At 54.9% G+C, this 22887-nt stretch overlaps 1 protein-coding gene across 1 annotated transcript; it reads left to right on the forward strand.

Moving 5' to 3' along the window:
* The first annotated feature begins 2816 nt into the window (after positions 1-2816).
* Positions 2817-22700, forward strand: NGFR (nerve growth factor receptor). The gene is made up of 6 exons (XM_079131154.1): positions 2817-3021; positions 9396-9537; positions 12572-12931; positions 16383-16635; positions 18016-18176; positions 18803-22700. The coding sequence occupies exons 1-6, from the start codon at positions 2950-2952 to the stop codon at positions 19102-19104; spliced, it is 1290 nt and encodes a 429-aa protein (XP_078987280.1). The 5' UTR covers positions 2817-2949; the 3' UTR covers positions 19105-22700.
* The last annotated feature ends 187 nt before the right edge of the window (positions 22701-22887 follow it).

The raw sequence follows: 22887 nt of genomic DNA on the forward strand, positions 1-22887 counted from the left end.
TGTGACATTGGGAAGTCAGGTTCAGTCAGGCAGTGATCCAACATGCTTCCTAAGAAAAGGAACGAACCAAAACATCCGGTTTTCATCAGGAACAGGACTCCCTGCAGTTTATGGTGGTGCAGATGTAGGAAACAGGTGGCGTGGCCAAGGCCATGGCAGACGTGATGGCAGTGATTGTGGTGGTAGTAGTGATGATGATGTGGCAGTCAGGGTAACGATGGTATAACCATGGTCACAGCAGTAGTGGTGGTAGTGGGGGTGACTGTGGCAGTGATGCTGATGGTGGTGACATGGTCACAGCGGTGACAGTGGTGCTGGTATAGATGTAGGTAGGTGGTCACGATGATGGTAATGATGGTTATGGTCTTGGTAACCATGGGTGGTGGTGGTCATGATATAGGAGGCTAGAATGGTGACAGTGGTAGTGAAGGTGGTAGTTATGATGATGGTGGTCTTAGTGGTGCTGGTTTCAGTAAAGGAGGTCATGGTCATGGTGACATGGGTGTCCCAGCAAAGGCATATCCTGATCACAGCTATGCTACAATCAAGACAAGGTGCCACATTAAAAAGCAACCCTCACATCAAATAATACACCAGAACATGAGCTCCATGTGGGCAGCTGCTTTTCATCACTTCTAAATTCCCAGTGTCTAGAAGATTATGTGACCTGTAGTAGGTGCTCAACACATGCACATTGAATGAAGAGGGGGTTGAATACTACACACCACAATGAACACTGTATTATCTCATCTGACCCCTTCCATCCCATTTCACAATCCCCATCTCCTAGATGAGAAAATGGAGGCCAGAGAGATGATATCACCTGCCTATGTCCACACAGGATTAAGTGACGGTGCGGGGGTTCTTACTCAGGCCTATGGATCTCCAGTGTGGGACTCTTTCCTCCACACGCTTCCCAGCCATTCTCCCCACCAGCGCTCAACAGTACATCGTAGTTTTACGCTCTGGCTTAATCATAGAAATATTGCTAATAATAGTAACAATTGCTGTTTGTAATTGTTCAAGTAAGGCTTAAATGATCAAGACCATGGAAATTATTAATAACCCAGGCCCAGCCATGGTGGTGTGGGTCATATTAAATTGTGTTGAGATGGATAACCTTGGCAATAATAGTAACTGGGATCATAAATTAATAACAGGAGTATTTAAATTAATGCCACGCTGTCAATACCCTTGGTAGTAAGCAGCTTAATGCTGCTGTTAGTACTAATGTTGCCCCTTCCTGCCTTCCATGAGAGGAAAGCAGGTCCATAAAAGCAGTGGGAGGAGGAGACATTTAGAAGAGTTCCCCATCCGGGAGGAGGGCATCCTCAGGGACTTCTGAAGAGGTGCTCACTGCCTGACCTCTTTTGCCCAGCCATGGTGGCTTGCAAACATTGATGTTCAAAGCCACAATGATGTCTACCTGTGCTTTCCCTTGGACTTCACTGATTTCACATGAAAAATTCACAGGATGGATTCCTGCTTCCTGCTCCCCATGGATGAATAGCTTCAGCTGATCTAGGAAATTGCCTACCACTGGCTAGCAGGCCCTCTTTGCAAGGGCTCTACGTCTTCCCCTTGTTCCACCAGCTCTGTGCCTCAGACCTTCCTTGATGTCCGAATCAGGAAAGGGTGGGAACAGGCAGGGGTGACTCTATGGGGTAGGGTGCTTCCCACAAAAGATTGATGGTACCCTTGATGGGTTGGACATGTGATTTGACCTGCCAAGATTTCTAGAGCATTACAAGGGTGATGCTAAGAATATGTACATAGTACATGGATGGGTACACGGATGTAAATGCATTCAACCACTTTCCCATTGATTCCGTTCTACACAATGTTACCGAATACCTACCGTGTAACAGGCTTTCAGATAAGAAGACAGTTTTTGCCTGCAGGAAGGAAGCTCATAAATTCTTAGAAACAGTCTAGCGAAGACTATGTTATTGAGGATGCATCTAGGTGTTTATTATGTACAGATGTATGTGTTTATGGATGTATGTATGTGTACTTGTGTGACTACATGTGCACATGTGAGTGTGTAGGTGTGTATGTCACATCACATGTGTATGTATGTATGCCTCTGGAGATGCCCATGTAAGACAAGCAGGTTTACAGGAGTGCATGAGGATGATGTGGGCATATGTGAGTGCATAGCACATATGCAGGTGAGCATGAGAGTGTGTGTGTACTCCCGGATTTTACTTGCACACCTGTGACCCCTTCATACCCATCATTTGAAAATTCAAATGATGTTGGGATGAACTCCAGCTTGAACAGCCCCGCTGCACATCATCTGGTCAGGCCACCTGCACCCCTCCCTCCCCCTTGGCCTTTGCCTAGAGATCCCCGCCCTGGGAAGGGGAGGGGAGAAGCAGAGTAAAGAGTGGACTTGGATGTGAAGGGCAGGGAGGTCAGCGGACATTCTTGCTGATGACGGCTGGGTAGGGAACCAGGCACTGGGAATAAGCTGAAGCCAGAGACAGAGGAAGATGTGTAAGAGAGTGAACCCTGCGGCGGGCCGCAGCCAGAGGAAGAGGAATGTGAGACGCATTGGGGACGCCCAGGTCCCTGGGCCCACAGAGTCCGAGACCTATGCGCAGCAGCCCAACCCCGTCACTGAATGCCCGGGCGGGGTGGGCCAGCGCGCCGAGATGCAGCAGCGGGGCGCGCGGGCGCGGTTCCCCGCAAGCCTCCCCTCCCCTCCTGTAGGCTCCCCACCCCGAGGCTGCCGGGCGGGCGGGCGCGGTTCCGGGGGTGGGCGGGCTGGGAGGGGAGGAGGCGGGGCCGCGGCACTGGCTTCACCCAGCCGCTCCCGCTCGCAGCCAGAGCGAGCCGAGCCTCGTCCAGCTTCGCGGGCGGCGGGCGCAAGAGCGCAGCGCAGCTCAGCCCTGCCCGCTAGAGCGAACTGAGCTGCAAGCCGAGTGCTGCCGCCGAAGGCGGTTGATGGAGGCAGGTGCTGCCGGCCGCACCATGGACTGGCCGCGCCTGCTGCTGCTGCTGCTGCTGCTCCTAGGGGTGAGTGCGTCTGAGGGAAGCCTACTCCCTTTCCCCGGATCGCAACCTCAAGGGGAGCCGGGCGCCACCACCCAGGAAACAGAACAGAACCTTAGGGTCCCAGATGCTGGGAGTGGGAGACGGGAGAGGAGCTCCGAAGCCGGGACCCACATGGCTCTACGATTCCAAGGGTAGAGGCGACCCTAAGTCCCAGGGCAAGACCCGCGTACGGATGCCAGTCCCTGGTACCGCTGGGTGCTGTGTGAGGGAGCTGGGAGGGGTCTCTCAGGAGGAGGTCAGGGGGCTCTTGGATGCCTGGGTTCTTTGGAAGAAGGCACTTGAATGCTGGGATCCCGAAGGGTCTTTCTGCCTCGGCATCAAGGTCTCTAGGGAGTCGTGGGACCGAACCCAGGCGAGAGGAGGAGTAATGAGACGGGGACTTGGGATGTGAGGGGCGAGCGGGGCTGGGGCGGGGACCGGAGACGAAGGGATGGAACAATGGGGGAGGAGGTTGGAGGGACTGGAGTAGAGGGGACAGGGAATGGACAATGGGGACCGGCCAGACAATGGGGGGGAGGGGCGTCAGAAGGAGAGGTTCGGGGAGCAGAGAGGGGTTTCTGAAGAAGGAATAGAAGTGAATCGAGGAGTGCAGAAAAAAGACAACGAAAAGGGAGATAGAGGGATGGATGCAAAAAGGAACGCGGAGGGAGACGCGATCGCGGACTCTAAAGTGGTAGGGAGCCCTGCCTGCCCACTGACGGACAGTGGGAAGAAGAAGAGCGGAGGGACAAACATTTCCCGCGTGTTCCAGCGCTCTTTCCCGCGGCCTCGCCCAGTCCGGGAATTGCGGCTGAGTATCCCGGGCTGGGAAGGGAGCGCCCACTGCGTCTGGGCGAACCCGCTCCCCGCGTTCCCCTGCAGCCAGCGGGCTCCGACGAGCAAGTAGGCATAGTCTGAAGCAGTGTGGCGGACCGGGTGGGATGGAGAGACAATCCCCCTGACTCCCTGACTCCGCCTGTCCGCGGCCACATCTTGAGGTTCGGAGTGCTGGGAAGCACAAGGCAGTGACGGCCCGGGAGCGCGGGGTTCCCAGCTGCGCAGACAGGAGGCGGCCCGCAGGGGGCACTGCGGGGCGGGGGATTGCCTTCCGCAGCTGTGAGCGCTCCTAGGGCTGCGCACCGCACCCCCATTCCCATTAAGTTACAAGACCACAGCGTCGTTCAAGTTACAAGATCTCAGCGTCGCACCCACCTGGTTCCTTGGGTTCTCGAGCCCAGCCGTGTTGAGATCCTGCCAGGGTCCTGCGCAGCTTTGGAGGCCACCACACCTCAGATTCTGTCCGACTGTGTCCAGAGGCACTGACTTGGCAAAGGTTGTCAAGTTCTAACAAGATCTTCAGGAGATGTGATATGGTGTGTAGCCATGAATTGAATGCCCTGGAAGGTTGGCAATAAAATTGCCCTCTTCACTCTTCCTGATACCTTCATCTTTTGTCTGAGCATTGCACGTTCAAGTGCCCATTTTACTGATAATGAGACTGAGGCTCTGAGAGCTTGAACGATTTGACCAAGATCAAAAAGCAAGTGGGGTTACAGTCATGGTTGGATTCCTCCTCACCTGATGCCCCCGCCTCTCAGGAGGCAGCGGGAGTTCTCCGCTCCATCTACGAGTTGAGTTTCATGACTGGGTAGGGTTGACACCATCCCCTAGTTAGACAGGCGGTGGAATATGGTAGTGGGTGAACTGAGATGCTCTTCCGGCTCTGGCCCTATTCCTAAAGCTCAGCCCCGGTTACTTGGAGCTGTCTGTACCTGTGGCTTTGTCTGGGGGTGTGGGAGTGACTGTGGGAGCATTTGCTGACTAACGCCGCTGGTTAGGAATGTTTCTTGTCCGAAGGTGGGGGCGGCAGGTGGAAAAGGCAGGGAGGAAGGACGGGCAGCCTGTAATCTGGATCTCGGAAGGGTGAGGCTGCGGGATGTGAACCTGGGCAGGAGAGGGTGTCCTGGTGGAAAGAAGAGGCGCAGAAGGAGAGGAGCTGGCCTTGGGGTCCTGGGGGCTTGAGAAGGTGGACCACGCGCAGAACCTGCCGACCGCGGCCCCTGCGGCTCTCTCCAACGCCTCCACGCTGAGCTGCTGTGTATGGGCGGGCTCTGTGCACCGCGGCCATCCGAGTTTCTTCCTGGGCCGAGGCGAGAGTGCTGAAACCAGAGCGCGTCCCGGCGGGTCTGCTGGCCGGCCGCGCCGGTAATGGAGGTACTTTGTCATTCAGACGTCTGTAATAGGAGACGCTGGGCTGGCTAATGTGCCTAATAGGGATGCAGCAGGGCGCGCAGCAAATGAGCGGGCGTGAGTAGCCCGGCTTGGGTGGAGGGTGGGTAGGGAGGCGACTCTGGGAGATAAATAACCCCCACTCCTCTGTGCCAGTCCAGTCTACTACTTGCCTCGAACTGCCCTGGATACTTTGTCCTATGTTATTTAATCCTTAGACGGTACCAGCAAGGTAAATTTAGTCATTTCCGTTTTACAGTGGAGGTAGCGGAACCTCGCAGACTTTCAGGCAAAAGATCAGGCTCCCCCACTTAGTAAGTAGAGCCTCCCCTGTTGGCAGCCTGGAAGCTTGACTTGGCGCTTACTCGGTTCTTCCCGCCTCAGGCTGCCCCGCAACTTCTAAATCACAAAAGGAGGTGTGGCCCTGAACTTCCACTAGCCAAGGAGGTTATATCCTGTATTTGGTGCCACAAATTTAGAATAGAACTGCTTCTCCCCACGCAGAACACCCGCCCTCTCAATCTCCACATGGCATCATCCTAGGTAATTAGCTCTTATCTTCCACCCACAACTTAACCACTATCCCAAAGGGTGAGGGGCCTCTGCCAGTGCTTCCCTGGGTTTTGCATCGACTTCTGCAGAAGCTCCAGATACTTGAAAACCTCTCCTGCCCCTGGCAGGGGCTATGGCTTCACTCAACTGCGCAGCTTTTGCTGAAGCTGTCGTGAGTGGTTAGGATTGAGCACATGGAAGCAGCCATATGCTTTTAACAGTTTTGTTGTGTTTCCTTTTCTTAATCCAATTAAAAAAGTTAAGATTCTTAAAGAGCCAATTCATCTAAGGGCATTTCCCAAAGCCCTGAAATGGCAGAAATTAAAGTTTGTATAACATTCTGGAAAAGGATAACTCCTTCCATCAACTCTGAGATGAATAAGTGTAATAAAAACAAACTGCAGACAAACATGTCTGTCATTTTGATAAATCAGTCATTTTGGATCTGATTTGGAGCACTTAGCCTGAACTCTAGTCACCCCTCCCTGCTTGGGAAACCTTCCCCCCTCCTACTATGTCCTGCCTGGGGTCAGCCACTCAAACTCCCCAAAATAAGCTATTTCTTTTCTTTTCTTTTTTGTACTCTAGGGGTACTTAACCATTGAGTCACATCCCCAACCCTCTTTTATATTTTATTTAGAGACAGGGTCTTGCTGAGTTGCTTAGGGCCTTGCTAAATTGCTGAGGCTGGCTTTGAACTTGCCATCCTCCTGCCTCGGCCTCCCAAGCTGCTGGGATTACAGGCGTGCGCCACCATGCTTGGCTAAGCTATTTCTTTGATAACTAACATTTACTGAATTTCCACTGTACACGAGAAATATTTGCATAAATTGTTTCACAGCAACCCTGAACTGTAGTTATGAACCCAGTGTTTTGGGTAGGAAAGCTGAGGTTTAGGGAGATTAAGTAATGTGCCCAGAGTCACAGAGCTATAAGTAGCAGATCTAGGATTTCATGATACAGGGAACATAAAACAAGCACAGGAAACACACAATCACTAATTATGTGGCCCCCCATTCCACATGCAAGTCTTGAGAAAAGAGAAGAACCAAGAGGAGGGAGAGCAGTCTTCTTGGTAGAGGGGCTTGTCCTAAGCCAACATACCACCCACAAATACCACAGACAGACCCTCCTCAGCTATCCACAGCTCAGGTCCCTACTGACCTCAATTATCTGATACAAGGCCGGAAGCCACACAAGGCAGCAAGAAGGACATTGGCAAAGAGTATTGTCACTTCATTCATTTCCTACTTGCAGTAACCCATGGGGCAGGTGCTGTCATGAGTACCAAATGGTGTGGAAACTGAGGCACTTAGGCACAGCCCCTAAGTGACAAGCCAGCATTCAGAGCCATGGAGACAGCAGAGGAGGGAGGCCCTACAGCTCACACATTTGGCTCAGAGAACTGCCCCTCCTGCTCAGCTCCTACTTCACACCTTTCTCCCCAGGCCTGCGGAGGGACTCTGAAGATTCAATTAGGCCTAACAAGTTAAGGATGCTGGGGGAGGAGCTGTTGCAGGTCACATTCTGGTAGCTGCAAGGAGTGACAACTGATACCTTGTCAGGAAGGGGAGAGATAGAAAAAAACTATGAAAAAGCTGACAGGGGATCTCAAAAAGACAAAAGTGTGGCAATTTGGGATAAAGAACACAAAGAGCATCCGCTGTACTGAAGACGGGAATTACTGCTGGTGTGAGCAGCTCGTGAGGCCCTGGGTCCTGGGGAAACCACGAAGGCTTGTTCCTGACACAAAGAAGTGCGCAGATTCTGTGGTGAGGATGAAAAACTTCAGGAGATTACAGCAGAAACCTTGGCCCTCAAGGGGACTCAGCCATTCAGAATTCTCCCAGAGTTCTAGTGAATTGAGGTCCTGCGGTAGTTTCATGTTCTTATAGTCCATGAACATTATATAGGTACCTTGGGTGTCTATAAATGTGCCAGCTGTGTCAGGCACTGGGACAAGCTTATCCCCTGCCCTCAGGGAGCTGACAGTCTAGCGAGGGAGTCTGTGAAGTATCACAGTGAGCAACACAGTTCTGCCTCATGTGGGAAGTGTAGGGCCAGTGAAACCATGTCTTCCTCAGGAAAGTGGCGTTTAAGCAGAGCTCTAAGCGATGAAAAGAAATCACAACAGACTGTTCTGGAATCTCACCTCCCAGGGGAAAGCCTAGAGCTGGGACCCCCAGGCTCCTGGTCTGCGGATGTTCTCAACACTCTGTGCTGCTGACACCTGGGAGAAGATGGTGGCAGCACCCGTGATTCCCTTCCTCTCTGTCTGTGTCCTCACTGCCAGACTCATGGGGACCATGGCTACCTCTTAGGCTGATCAACCTGTGCATCTCCCGCCTCTTCTGTTTCCTTCCCCACCAAACTCTGGTGAGACAAAAGGATGTCTTAAAAGACTGGAGGGCACGGAGTGTCTTGACCATGATCTAACCAACATGGAAGTAGAGGAGTGCCCCAAATGACCTTGTAAAGCTCCCCGCTGGTCCCACCATCCAAGAGCCCATGCTTCTCAGCATCAAATGGGGGCTGCACCGTCTGGAGCCAGCAAAGCAGTCTTTGGAGTTTTATTAGACATTAAGTTGTGCCTTTTTTTTAAGGAACAGAAATTTAAAGCAAGCCTCCAGCAGCCCCTCCCTCTAGGGAGTCTGGTGCTAAATTGTTCCATCCATGAGCAAAGATGCTTCAGTGGCAGGAATCTGACTCCCCTTTCCCCTGGTTCCTGCTCTGTTCCCAGTGGCCACATGGGAGGAGTGTAGATGGGGAGGGCTAGTGGCTGGAAATCAAACCCTGTGGGGTAGGGCTGCTGGATGGTGAGAGCAGTCGCTGTCTCATTGATAACAGGCATCCCTTTCTCTCTGTCTTGGCGCCAGACTCCTACCATCAGCTGGTTCTTTGCTCTGGCACCGTGCTGTCGCCATCTCTATCTATGGAGAGATGATAACTCCAAGAGGAAAATCGGGACAGGATGAAACCCCTAGTGCAGTCAGGATTTGAACCCAAGACCCTAGCCCTCTGGCTTCTTCTCTTGGGCTCAGACACCTCCCCTTTGATATTTAATATGTGGAATTAAGACCCTGAGGAAGGCCCTGCTAGCCTGTGTTAGAAAAAGGTCCTCCTCTGGGTAAATACAGTCTTGCAGGTGTGAAGCTTAGCAAGCAGAGTCTGGGCCAGATTTCAGCTCTGCTCGCTCCCCCAGCTGGGGTTTCTGTGCAGGCTGCAACCTGTCCAATCATCCATGACACCCTACCGGAAGGCCCTCCATTGAGTCTCAAGCCACCTTCCCCATGTGCTGTGTCCATAGGATTCCAGGTGGGGCTGTAACCCCAAGGTGAACTTTGCCAAAGGTTTGCATCCGAGGCTCTGACCTCACACTCCAGCAGCCTGCAGGAGCGTGTTGTCCCCCACTGCCTTCCTTCCCGCCAGCTTTGATGTGCCTAATGCCTCCCTGGTGAGCTCATCCCAGCCCAGGTGGTTCCAATAGAAGGTATTAGGAGGGGGCTGTCTGATCCCCCCTTGGAAGACACCCGCCTTCCTCTTGCCAGTCTGACCCTCTGATCTCCCCCACCTAGGTGTCGGTCGGAGGTGCCAAGGAGGCGTGCCCCACGGGCCTGTACACCCACAGTGGAGAATGCTGCAAAGCCTGCAACGTGGGAGAGGGCGTGGCCCAGCCCTGCGGAGCCAACCAGACTGTGTGTGAGCCCTGCCTGGACAGTGAGTAAGGGTGGCGGGTCAGGAGGGGAACTAGGGGAGCCTGCAAGTGCTCTGCCTCCTGGTGAGGTCCCCTGCTCACCACTGTATACCAGAAGTGGGTCTGACTCCTATAGAAGGCAGAGAGTGGACGAGGGAAATGTACTGAGGGAGGAGGGAGGCCTGGTGGGGGACCCCCAGGGGTGTCCCCTCCCAGATCCCAAGCAGAGAGGCCGGTAGAAGAGTGTGGCCAGGCAGCGAGGAGAAGCTGATGCTAAGACCAGCTAAAAATAACCTCTGCACTGCAGAATCAATGGCTGCAACTTACCCTCCGTGTATTTGCGGGGAGGGGAAGGAGGATCAAATCCTGGCTGCTCTGGAGACTGACCTTGGGGGATCCTGGGAAGGTGTGACTGCCTCCCTCCCCCACAACTGTTCTCCAGCTTTGATCAGGGAAGCAGAGCTTTCCTGAGGCAGCAGTGATGGGGACTGGAGCACTCCCACGATGCCCTGGTGGGGGAGGGGAGTGGGGAACTGTGGCCATTCCTTCCTGGAATTTCCTTCAGGAGGGAAGAGAACCCTGTCTTCCAGGGCTGTTGGATGAGGAAAACAGAGGGATGATGGGTCTTGGCCCCTTGGCCCCAGTCTTGTCTAGGGTCTGAATTCTGTGCCTTTTTCAGTCAGAAGTCTGGGTCTCTGTTGGATACCCCTGTGCTCAGTTGCTGCCTTGGGCCCGTGGGCTCAGGGACCATTCCATATCTGCTGCCAATTAGATCCTACTGTCTTCTTGGCATTCGATACCTACTCCCTTTTTGGGGGGGCAGGTACCAGGGATTGAACCCAGGGGTGCTTAACTACTGAACCACATCCCCAGCCCCTTTTAAATATTTTATTTAGAGACAGGGTCTCTCTGAGTTGCTTGGGGTCTTGCTAAGTTGCTGAGGCTGACGTTGAACTCAAACACACTGTCTTCCCACCTTGCCATCTGGCACCTGCCCTGGCCTTGGTTAAACATAGTTGGTCTCCAATCCAGGACAGGGTTAGTCACATGGGTGTCCTGGAACTGCCAAAGTCTGCCTCTCTCATTGCCTAGACACCAGCTCAGGGCTCTCCTCTCTGGACCCATCCCCTCGGATGGGACCCCACTGTCTTCTGTAGGGAATCTGCGGAGGAGGTCAGGTGAGGACAGGACAGGGAAGTCCAGAATCTCTGTGAAGGAAGGAGAGGCAGGAGCAGAGGCAGTTCAGAGGCCTCGCAGGAACCTTCCCATCCTCCCTCGCCCTTCTCCCCCTCCCTCTACCACCCCTGCCTCCTCCAGCTGTGTTAACAGGCTGCCTTTACAAGCCCACTTTATGGGATGGAGACCCCAGTGGACTTTCCCTCTATCCTCAAAACGTTTCCACAAGGAAACCTATTAAGCTTTTGCCTTCATGCTCTGCCAAAAAAGACCACATTTTTCACACCACCTAAAACCCTCTCCCAGGAGTTTTCTGCTAATCGCTGTATTTTCCCAGGAGCAGGGCTCTCCTCTTCCTCTCCAGTGTGACTAGAACCTGCCCCCACCGACTGCATGCCTGCCGGATAGGACCCTCTTATTTGTACAGATGGGACATCCTGCCTCAGCTGTTTGGGTTTAGAAGTCCTTTCTAAACTGCTCAACTGTCTCTCCACCACCCAAGTTCACTGTACTTACCAGTGCCTACCCATGGGGCCCATCCTTAAAGGATCCCTGCTATGCATAACGTGCTCTTTCCACGGAACTCCATTTATTCCTCACTATAACCCTTTGAGGAGATATTATTCCCTAAAAAAAGGGAATAAGCTCAGAAAAGTTAAGTAAAACACTCAGAGTCACACAGCTAATAACTGATGGAAGCAAATTTGAGTCAGATCTGCCTGCTCCCCAGGAAGAGAAACACAGGGTTCTCCACAGGCCCTTTCCCTCCCTCCATTCTTCTCTCTCCTGCCCCCATTTCTGCCCCTTTCGCTTCTCTTTAGATTTTCTTTTCTGGTGTCCCCATCCCCTCTCCAAGATATGACCCTGTGCTGCACCTGGTCTCTGGAGTCTTTGGGTGGTGTGGAGACCCCGCCTCCAGCAGGCACCCATTTCCCTCCCATAGTCTTTCTACTTCTGCCTCCACATTCTGAGCACTCTGCCCCTCCCTGGTTCTGGGTTCCCCAGTCTATGCTCTTCCTGCCCTTGGAACAAGGATAGGTTCTCCTGGATTCAAACTGGCACAGAGTTCTCCACCCAGCTCCACCCGTACCCCCACACAAGGAGACAAGTACGCTGGCGCACCCCACCTCCCCTTATTCTGACGCTCATATTCATTTGTTAATTATTAGTCAAGTACGAGTTTGGAAACCTCCCTTTATGCCAGCTGAAAGGGTAGAGGACTGTATATGCAAGTCCTTCTTGTGTTCTAACTTCAACCCCTCCTGCTGTACTTGAACTTTCTTGCTTGGAGTGCCATCTCCACCCTCAAGAACCAAGCCCTTGGGCAGGTAGTGTAGATAGTGCATGGGTGGGAAATTCCACTGTCTAACCCTAGTCACTCCCATCAGGCCACACCTGAGCCCCCCCTGCAGAGAGGGATGGTAGGACAGCTGAAGCGAGAGGCTCCCTAGTGGAAGGCTCCTGCCTGGGCTGGGTTCACAGCCTAACTCTGGCCTGCGGGGAGGGTTGGGTGGGAACCAGGCTCAGATAATTCCTTAATCACGCTGGGAAGACCGGGTACAGGGCTGAAAACTCTCTAAGATGATTTGCCAAGGAATTTACAGGCACTAGCTGGGTTACTGGGGACTCCTCGGGGCCAGTGCTTCTGGAGCCTGGAGGATGGGGCTCCTGGAACCTTTCCCAGTCACTGTCACCAGCTGGTATCAGGAACTCTAGGGAAGAGGGTGGGAATAGATGAGGGGGAAACTCAAAACTAGAGAGTCAAGCACCTACCCGGCAGGCGATGGGAAGGGGCGGACTCCAGACCCTGCATCCCCAGTGCCCAAGAGCAGGTGACTAAGTTTCTGTCCATTGCTTCCCTGCCGGTCCCCTGGCCCTCAGGTGTGACATTCTCCGACGTGGCGAGTGCCACCGAGCCGTGCAAGCCGTGCACGGAGTGCGTAGGCCTGCAGAGCATGCTGGCGCCGTGCGTGGAGGCCGACGACGCCGTGTGCCGCTGCGCTTATGGCTACTACCAGGACGAGACCACCGGCCTCTGCGAGGCATGCAGCGTGTGCGAGGCGGGCTCGGGCCTAGTGTTCTCGTGCCAGGGCAAACAGAACACCGTGTGCGAGGAGTGCCCTGATGGCACGTACTCCGACGAGGCCAACCACGTGGACCCGTGCCTGCCCTGCACCGTGTGCGAGGACACCGAGCGCCAGCTGCGCGAGTGCACGCGCTGGGCCGACGCCGAGTGCGAGGGTGAGCGCCGTTCGCGTGCAGCGCCGCTGGAGGCTGAGGAAGGGCGCCCTCTGCAGGTCGCGAAGGGCCCCGCCTGGTCTTCTAGGGCGGCTGTGTGACTTCCAGCCAGCAGGCACCCTCCCCAGCCTGTCCCTTTGTGTGACCTGAGGGAGGAAGTGGTTCCGAACCTATCTCCCCACACGACCCCTTTCACTATTTGCTTCTTTGGGCAAAGGGTTCGGAAAGCCGGCATTATCATCTAGGAGCAATTACTACATTGTAACTCGTGTTCCAGGACCTCATTCATCTGTGGCCGCCCGCCAGTATTGGATGGGCCGTAGACAGTGGCTGGAAGAGGGCCACCACCTCCAGAGCCCAGAACAGGGCATGTTCCATGCTGAGGCAAGCTTCAGGAACTGGAACCGGCCCACTGGAGTTGGACCTTTTGGCTCAGTCCTGGTCTAGGTCCATGGTGGCTTTAGGCTCTAGGACCTGGGATAGAATTTACCCTGTCATCTCAGGGCGGTCACTCCTGTCTCTGGACCTCAGTCTCCTCCCTGGCCTATGGCTGCCAGGGTCAATGAAGGTTAGGAAACAGCGGTGGAGGGTGGCACTTACCATGTTGTGTGTGTGTGTGGGGGGGGCAGTCAACAGTTCCTGTAGCAACTTTCTGCAGCATAAGATTGGATACAGAGAACAAGAAGATCACAGAGGGAGGGGTTCTGTGGCTGCAAGAAGGAGAGTGGCAGGCATGGAAGCCTGTGGACAAGGGAGGGTACAAACAGAGGAGAGCCCGGTGTGCCCACCTTAGCCCCACAGCTTCAAGGAGAGGGAGGAGGGAGTACCCTGGGAATCAGGGCAGAACTGTTTTGTTCTCTTGTTGGTGACATCCATCTCAGGGGGAGATGGGAGACTTTGCCACCCCCAAGAGATATTGGCAGTGCCTTTTCATTCTTCCCATCACCCTGTGGCCATGCACCCACTGAGCTGCTTCCCTTGGAGAACTGACCTCAGGTTGCCCTCACTCTGAGCAGCAACACAGTGTCCCTCCAGGGAGTCTTGAGTCTGATGGGAGAGAGCTAGCTGGGACTCCAGTCTGATGAGGGAGGCAGGGTCCCAGCTTCAGAATTCCCGGCCAGCCTCCAGTCAGATGGCATATGGATACCCTGGCCCTGGGCAGCCTCCGATCTGTCCAGGGCTCTGACAGGCTGCTGAAGATCCCCAGAGAGGAGGGTGGAGAGGCTGTCAACCTGGGGAGAGGCAGGGAATGTGTGTGACGCTCTCTGCATAAAGGAGGGGGGTGAAGGAGGAACGAGGTGTAGACCCCTGGGTGGGTGGTTCTGGTGGAGCTTGCCCAGGACCCGGAGACAGGCAGCTGGCTCCAGGCGGAGCAGGGAGGGTTTCAGCAGCCAGGCAGCAGGCTAGTGGGCAGCACTGTTCTGTGGGCAAGTCTGGGCCAGCAGTGGGGCCACTTAGTCCAGGGTGCGGTTAGAGCAAAGAAAGGTGACAGCAGGAAGAGGGTGAGCTCTGCCTTCTGGGACATTCACAACGTCCTTCCAGATGCTACCCCACTTTCCCAGTCATGGAAGGGAGCAGGTGCCCCTGAGGGGTCTCCTTGCTCTGGTCCTCTTTCAGCTCCAGCCTCTGCTGAATTAAATGTCAGCTCCAGGGCAGAGGGTCTGTTTCAGGAAATGGAATTTGATTCTTGGCTTGGTTTCCCCCTCCCCTCCAGTATACCATACTTTCCTGCATATACATTTCAGGTATCAACAAGGTGACTCACCCACCCTCAGGGCAGAAGGCTCCCAGTGAAGTTTAGGAGAGGTAACCTGGTCCCTCCTTCCACCCCCAAGTCTGATAGCTCCAGTTCCGGAAATGGCTGTCAGGACCTGCCAAGGGCTTAGTGGGTTGGAATGCTAGTGGACTGGCCACATCTGGATCTCATCCCCCACCCCCATCATGAGGCAAGGGAAAGTGCCCTGGGCATTCAGCACTGTCTTTAGCCTGGCTTGTCCCTTTACTGCCCTCTCCCAGCTACTCTCTCATCTCTGTAATGGCCCGATTCACCCCCACCCTACCCTCATGCACCTTCAGCCTCTGGGTCCAGGGTGTCCACCTGAGCTGAGCTGTGTCTGCGGCTCCTGGGCTCCATCTGCCACCCGGTCTGCCCAGGTCCCTTAACAGGTCATGAGAAGACCTTCCCCAGTCCAACACCCTGTTTGGGACTCCCAGAAGACAGGCTGTGTCTTCTCCACGTCCCACCCCCATCCCTCCACCCACTCCCAGGACTGGGATGGGGGAGGGGTGGGATGGAGGGGCAGATGGCATCCCTTTCCCCCGCTGCCAGTCAGATGGGTCCCAAACTCACATCTGGAGGCCTTTGAAGCATCTTGGTCTTGAGCCTAGGAGGCCCAGAAGACTGGTGGACAGCTTAGGCTCCAACTTGGGTGGGCACACAGGGGGCTGGGTGGGGCTGAGCTGGAAAGCAAGGTGCCCTCCCTTTTACCCCGCTGGCATGCCCCGTCTGCTTTCTTTCCCTGCCCCAGGCGTGGGAAGTGAGGATGGATGGGGTAGGCAACTTTGCCCAGACAAGTACCCCCAGGCTGTCCAGAGCCACAACCCCTCGCACTGGCCCGGGATGGGCGGTGAAATGGAAAATCCCACCCACTGTTGCCAGGAGGTGCCAAGGCCCCTGCCAGGGAAGCTTGCAGTGCCTAGTTGGCATGAGAAGGCCTCAGTGGGTGGCTGGGCACAGTCTCCCTCCCCTAGGGCAGTGGATAGCACCTGCCTTGCAGACCTCTTTCTACCAGCAGCCTGCTTCCTGCCAAGGAGGGTCCTGGCTACCTGACACAGTCTTCTCTGGGTGGCAGGGCCAGGCTGTGTGGGGACAGGGCAGGAACCAGAGGCTACTCACTGACGAAGGGCTGGCTGGAGAGAAGCTGCACCCCACCCCCAGTCCAGGCCTCAGAGACAGGAAGGGGCTGAGCGGGCCCCTCTGGGAGGTGTACTTCCCCACCCAGGCCTGAGTGCCCTTGTCCTTCCTTAGGGCTGTGGTCATCTAGGCACTCTGGGGCCAGTTTGATGTTTCCCTGAGGCTCAGGCATCTTTGTGTGTTCACCTCACACCAGGCTTCAGGGTGCTCAGGAGGGGCAGAATAGAGTTCTCCGTCCACAACCCAAGATACAAGGGCGCTTAGTGACTGTTCCTCTTAATGGCCCCATTCTCTAGGTGGGGAAATTGAGGTGTCACCAGGGACAGAGCAGATGGGGATCCAGATCTCCTGGCTTGTAGCTCTCACTTTTCTCCACCAGCATGACATCATGCACAGCTCCCACCCTGGTGCATGACAGCTCGGTGCCCAAGCACCCAGAACCCAGGGTGGGGCCTCAGAAAGAAGCAATGGAGTGGGTCAGACCTAAGGGGAAGGGTCTGGAGGGGAGAGGGCCTTCACTCCTGTGCCCTTTTCCTTTAGAGATCCCTGGTCGTTGGATTACACGGTCCACGCCCCCAGAGGGCTCAGACAGCACAGCCCCCAGCACCCAGGAGCCCGAGGTCCCTCCAGAACAAGACCTCATAGCCAGCACGGTGGCAGATGTGGTGACTACAGTGATGGGCAGCTCCCAACCCGTACTGACCAGAGGCACCACCGACAACCTCATCCCTGTCTATTGCTCCATCCTGGCCGCTGTGGTTGTGGGCCTTGTGGCCTATATCGCCTTCAAGAGGTGAGGGGGTCACCAGGGGACAGAGAGCAAGGACATTTGTCCTCAAGGAGGGATTTCTCTGTTCTTGATCTGAAAACACACACCCTTTTTTTGGGGGGGTGGGTCCTGAGGATTGAACCCAGGGGCGCTCAACCACTGAGCCATATCCCCAGCCCTTTTTATTTTCTATTTTGAGACAGGATTTTGCTAAATTGTTTAGGGCCTCACTAAGTTGCTAGGGTTGGCCTCAAACTTTTGATCCTCCTGTCTCAGCCTCCCAAATTGCTAGAATTACAGGTGTGCGCCATGGCACCTGGCACATGAACCCTTTTGTCTCAACCCCAAAGCAAGCTCGTCCTCACTCACCTACCACTGTCCCAAAGCAGGGCATGGTAGGTCAGGAGGGTGAGGGAAAGGGATGCCCCTGTGGTGTCCTGGCTCCAGTGGCCCCACCCGTTCCCAGCTGTTCCCTTCCCTCCCTGACTCCTCCCACCCCCAACTGCTGGTGTCCTTATTTCCCAGTCCCACTCTGGCTAAAGCTACCTGGGTATGCATGTGGCTCTTCCCTTTCTTGTGTCACCTTTGGGCTTTTGTGGCTCTCATATCCAGGAACCTAGGAAGAATAAGAACTCCTGGAAAGCATTAACTATATTTTCCATTTTTTAAACCGGAGTAATACAGGTTTGTTTAGAAAACTGCAAAAAAGACCAGTATGTCCTAAAACAAAGGGTAACCCCCCTTCATTATCTCCCTAAAATTCTACTCCTTTCCTCTTTGGAATCTGTTTGGAATGTACCCTTCCCAACCATTTTCTGTGCATTATGTTTATACACACACACACACACACACACACAACTTCTTATAATTGCAGGTAAACACACAGGGTTTTGTCTTTTTTTTTAAAGCCACAGGGAATCGAACTTTACATATTCTATGATGTACTTTTTCACTTAATCCTCCTCAGGAGAACTTTCCTCAGGACATAGATTATCTGATCATTTGTAACCACTCATTCAGTAATATGGATGGACGGTCATTTACTTAGTCAGTTTCCTCTTCATGGACATTGGGTTTGCTTCCAGTTTTTTGTTATTGCTTATAAATGCAGAGGAAATCCAGGTACATATCACTGCTCACAGTATTTTAGAAGGGCAGATTGGGAAAAGTAGAATTTCTGGAAAGTCATGTATGTCTGCCCCGTTGATTCCTGAATATTCACTGGATGCTTGCAGAAATGTCTCCTGCTCTTTGGAGCTTTCCTTGTGTCTGTGGGGGGCAAATATGTAAGGACACTGTGGGGACCTATCGTGTCCCCACATCCATCTCCACACATCAGGGTACCTCGGCCACACTGGCTAGTCCAGCCACTCACCCTGAGGTGTGGGCTTCTCCTGGCTCCAGGTGGAACAGCTGTAAGCAAAACAAGCAGGGAGCTAACAGTCGGCCGGTGAACCAGACACCCCCACCGGAAGGAGAAAAACTCCACAGTGACAGTGGCATCTCTGTGGACAGCCAGAGCCTACATGACCAGCAGCCCCACACACAGACAGCCTCAGGCCCCGGTAAGTGTTAGAGCAGGGCAGGTGGGGAACTGAGGCAAGCAAGACACCTGGCATGATTGAGATTAGACTACAGGAGGGACTGCCAGAGGGGCTGGCTAATTGCCTTTGTAGAAGGCTAGGAGAGGCTGGGAAAGGGGAATGGGAAAGAGAGGTCCTTTCCAATGGGGCATGTTGGGAAATGGAGACTTTTACTAGTTGAACATTCAGACTCATCAAGCTAATTGTCCCCCCTGGGGGCTAATTACTGCCCAAAGTAGCTGCAATTAGCCTCCTGCCCTGGACTTCTGGGGAACAAGTGGTTAAGTATGTCCCCTAATTAGTGGCCCACAGCCAGGCTCCAGGGCACTTGCTGCAGTTGTCTGGAGCTGAAGAGTCCTGTCTCCCGCTCCGCCTTGGTTAATTGCTGCGGGGTGGGAAGGGGCTGGGGGGCAGGGGAGCTGTGGGTGAGGAAGGGACAGTGAGTCAGCATCCCCCAGCCCCCTCCTGGCCCTGCCCCCTTCCCAGGATCTCATCCTGGCCATCCCTCTGCCTCTCGCCCCAGATTGCGGTGAGCATGTCTTCTAGGCCCCCAGGCCCACGGGGTGGGGGCGTTGGGGCAGGACCTGACTGCTCTGGGTTCTTGGCAGCACTCAAGGGGGACGGAGGCCTCTACAGCAGCCTGCCCCCAGCCAAAAGGGAGGAGGTGGAGAAGCTGCTCAACGGCTCTGCGGGGGACACCTGGCGGCACCTGGCGGGCCAGCTGGGTTACCAGCCTGAACACATAGACTCCTTCACCCACGAGGCCTGCCCTGTCCGCGCCCTGCTTGCCAGCTGGGCTGCCCAGGACAGCGCGACCCTCGATGCCCTCCTGGATGCCCTGCACCGCATCGAGCGCTCCGACATTGCCGAGAGCCTGTGCAGCGAGTCCACGGCCACGTCCCCTGTGTGAGCCCACAGGGAGCCCCCGCCCTGCCCCCACGTTCTGAGGATGGATGCTCCCGCCAACCCCCATGGAGCCCATCCCCTCTGGGGTGGGCCAGCCTGGCAGAGCTGAGCTCCTCTGGGCAGGGCCTCGAGCCCAGGCCCCCAAACCACAGCCCTGTCACTGCTCCTGTGTGGCCCCCGCGCTTCTGATCACATTCCCTCCCGAGCAAGAGAGGGGAGCCTCCCCACCCCTGCCTCTCACCATCTTAGGCCTTCGCTTCCTTCTCCCACTGCTGGGTGGGCCAGCCCCTCCCACCTTAGCAGGTGTCCTATCTGGGGGTCTGACACCAGGAATGGTATTGGTGGTGGTGACAAGCCCCCAGAGACTCAGGAGGAGGTATTAAGGAACCAGAGCCATGGACTCTACACTGTGAACTTGGGGAACGAGGGAGCATTCTAGTGGCCTAAGCCCCCCCCCCCCCCAAACAGCCCCCTTGTTCCTCCCCTCTGGCCCAAGAGGAAGAGGATCAGAATCCTGTCTGTGCTGGAAGCAGGTTTGAAAACCAGTCCATTCCCTTTTACATATCGGACAGTGAGGCCCAGAGAGGCAGCTGCTTGCCCAAAGCCACCCAGCAATGGTGAGATCAAATACAGGCTCACACCACCCTCTCAGAAGGAGGGACCTTGGGTTTTACTTGAGGCTGGGTGAGGGGGATCAGGTGACCTTCAGGGAAATGTCTTGAAGCCAAGTTCATTCTAGCCTCCACCATCTCCAGGCCGCTGTGGGACCTCTGTGGAGACGGGATGCCTGCCCACAGTTGTCCACTGACATCCCCATGGAATCAGGTCTGGGCCGGGAAAAGGCCTTTGATCTCCTCTTCCTGTCTCCGCTCAGGCTTGTCCATGTGAAGTGACCCTAGTCTCTTGGTGTCCTTTATCCTGGCACAGACCTGGAGCCAACATTGGCCCCTAGAATCAGCCCTAGGGGTCAAGGACTAAGGACCCCCTCTTTGCAATGTGCGTGTGCTCTCTCTCTCTCTGACACACACACACACAGGATGGGTCATCTTGCTTTTCTCCACAAGTTTTCTCTCCTGAGCTGAGACTGAACCCTGCCGGGGCCACTGCCAGAGAAGTATGAGAGGGAGCGCGCTCTGCTGGGGCGGTCTCCCTGTGCCCTCAGGTTTGGCGGGCCACAGACCGCGGAGGCTGGAGCTGGCGTCTGACTTCCAGGGGCCTGTGCGTGGAGGAATGCACCCCCGTCCTCCCCTTTCCAAAGCACGGGTTTGGCTGGGCCCAGAAGCTTGCAGTGAAGAAAAGTGGGCCAGGAGGCCAAAGCCACGAGAAGGGACCCCGTGGGACTGGGGCCCATAAGGGGTTTCTCCCATGTTTGGGGGACCCTATGAGGGAATGTTTTCCTTAGTGTAGCCAGAAAGGGACCACGAGGTCTCACGGACGTCCTCACCCCTCCCTGGCCTTTTGTGTTTTGCTTGCTGTTGGAATGAGTGTGGCTCCCCCTATATTTAGCATGAAGGAGCCCCAGGCAAGGTGCGCTGGGACCGCCACCCCTCTCCCATCCAGGGTTCTCCCGACCCTGCCTAAGGGACTGGGAGCATTGCACGTGATGGCATTTCGAGGACCTCAATCTGCAATGAGAGGAGGGACCCCACCTGCTGGCCCCTCCTCACCTGAGCACCTGGGGGAGAGGGACAGTTGGAATGTATTTATTTTCCTTCCTGGCGGCGGGGGGGAGGGGGTGGGGAGCCACCAGTATGTTTTAGCATGAGTTGGTTCTGGAGCCCCTCCTGCCTCCCTTTGGGCTGGGATTAAACCCTTTTGACCTTCCAGCTGGGGACTGAGCTCCAGACCCCTGTCACCCTCCCTGTCACCTCCTCTTTGCATCCTGTGTAATCATTTCTTGGGCCCTCCTGAAATCTACACCGAAAACATAAGTGATGAACATTAAATAGCAAAGAGAAAAAAAAAAAAAAGAGTGCCAAGAGATTTCCTGGGACTCTCCGTGGCTGAAGTTGGTTGGAGTTGTGCCGTGTCTCCAACAAATGGGGAAGTTTTATCAGGAATCCACAAGTTCACATGTACAGCCATGAAGCTCAGTTCAGTGGGGGTGGGGAGGAGTGGAGGCCCTTTGACCCCCCAATCACAGAGAGGGAAAGTAAAAATGGCCATACAGGAAGCTGGCCAGCTGTGAACTTGACCAGATGTCAGAAGTAAAACTGACCACAGGAGAGCCAGGGGCTTGCTAAGAAGGCCAGGTCACAACCCCACAGCTCCCAGCCACCCACATGGCCTGTGAGACACACACAACAGAATCTGGCTCCAGATGGCCTAGTGGGAGGCAGTCTGGCCTGGCCTGGAGTCAGATAGGCAGGTCCCTCCCTCCCGGTTCTCCTAGGCAGGTCCTAGCCCCAGGCTTCTGCCTGCCTGGCTGTGGGCCCTGCCTGGCTCAGGCCTGGGAGCTCCTGGGGCTGTAGGTTCCTGGCCCCTGGCCTGTGCGGGACTCTGAGGCTGGCTGCGCAGGTCGTCAGAACTGCTTAGTTTCTGCTGGTCATTTGTCCAGGTCCTCTCATGGGACTGGCTTGTGGTCACGGGGATAAGTTCTGGGAGTCTTGTTCTTTCAAGGAAGAACAACAAAGCCTTCCTGACTTCCAGATCCAGGGAGAGGGGCCAGCTAGGTCCAGCCAAAGGGTGGAGGGGAAGGTTTGTGTCTCCCACCTCAGCCACACTGAGGGAGGAGAGGAAGACCTGGATGTGGCAGGCAGGGACTCAGACGAAGGAAGAGAAAGGATCCTGGTACTTGGAAACACCCCAGTGTGATGGGAAAGTCTGTCCTGAGGGTGCCTCGTGTCTGATGGAGGAGAGAGTCTCGGACCTGAGGATATTTCTGATCTGATGAGAGAGGCAGGACTCCTGTCCTTAGGGAAACCCACTCTCCCATGAAAGAAATATAGTCATTGCCTTGAAGGAGCCTCTTGTCTGCTAGGGATTGGCCAGATGCTGAACAGTGGGGTAGGGTTATACCAACCCTGCCTGTGCCTTTTTTTTTTGTGGGGCGGGGTGCTGAGGATTGAATCCAGGGGTGCTTCATCACTGAGCTACATGTGTCTGCAACTCTGTTTAATATTTTTAAATTTTGAAACAGGGTCTTGGCTAAGTTGCTCAGGGCCTTGCCAAGTTGCTAAGGTTGTCCTTGAACTTGTGATTCTCCTGCCTCAGACTTCCGAGTTGCTGGGATTACAGGCAAGTCACTGTGGCTCAGCTCATTTTATTTATTTGTTTGTTTGCTTATTTAGTTAGTTAGTTAGAGATGGGAGTCTTGCTATGTTGCTCAGGCCGGCCTTGAACTCCTGGGCTTCAGTGATCCTCCGGCCTTAATCTCCCACGTTGCTAGGCACACACCAACAAGCCAGAGGGTGACTCTACATTCTTTAGGAGGATAGAGAGCAGAAGGGCCTTGGGTGATATCACTGCCATTTTAGGATGATTGGGGGGGTCTCAGTCCAGACCTACCCGCACCCGGGGTCAGGGAAGGGACATGGAAGCTGAGCTCCTGAGGATAAGTGAGCTAACAAGCCAGGGGAGGAGAGTGTTTCTGGCTTAGGAAACAGCTGGAGCAAGAGCCCTGGAGGTGGAGGGGACAGAGCTGGCCTGGGAAGGCTCCTGTGCGTGGAGCCCAGAGTGAAGGGAGGGAGGGCAGCAGGCCAGATGGGCCAGGGCTTATGAGGAGTCTGGCTGAGGGGTCTGGACTGCATTCTTGGAACACTAGGAATGACAGAGGGTGCAAGCGGTG

Source organism: Sciurus vulgaris, assembly GCF_902686455.1.
Source record: "Sciurus vulgaris genome assembly, chromosome: 3".
NCBI classification, from domain to species: Eukaryota; Metazoa; Chordata; class Mammalia; order Rodentia; family Sciuridae; genus Sciurus; species Sciurus vulgaris.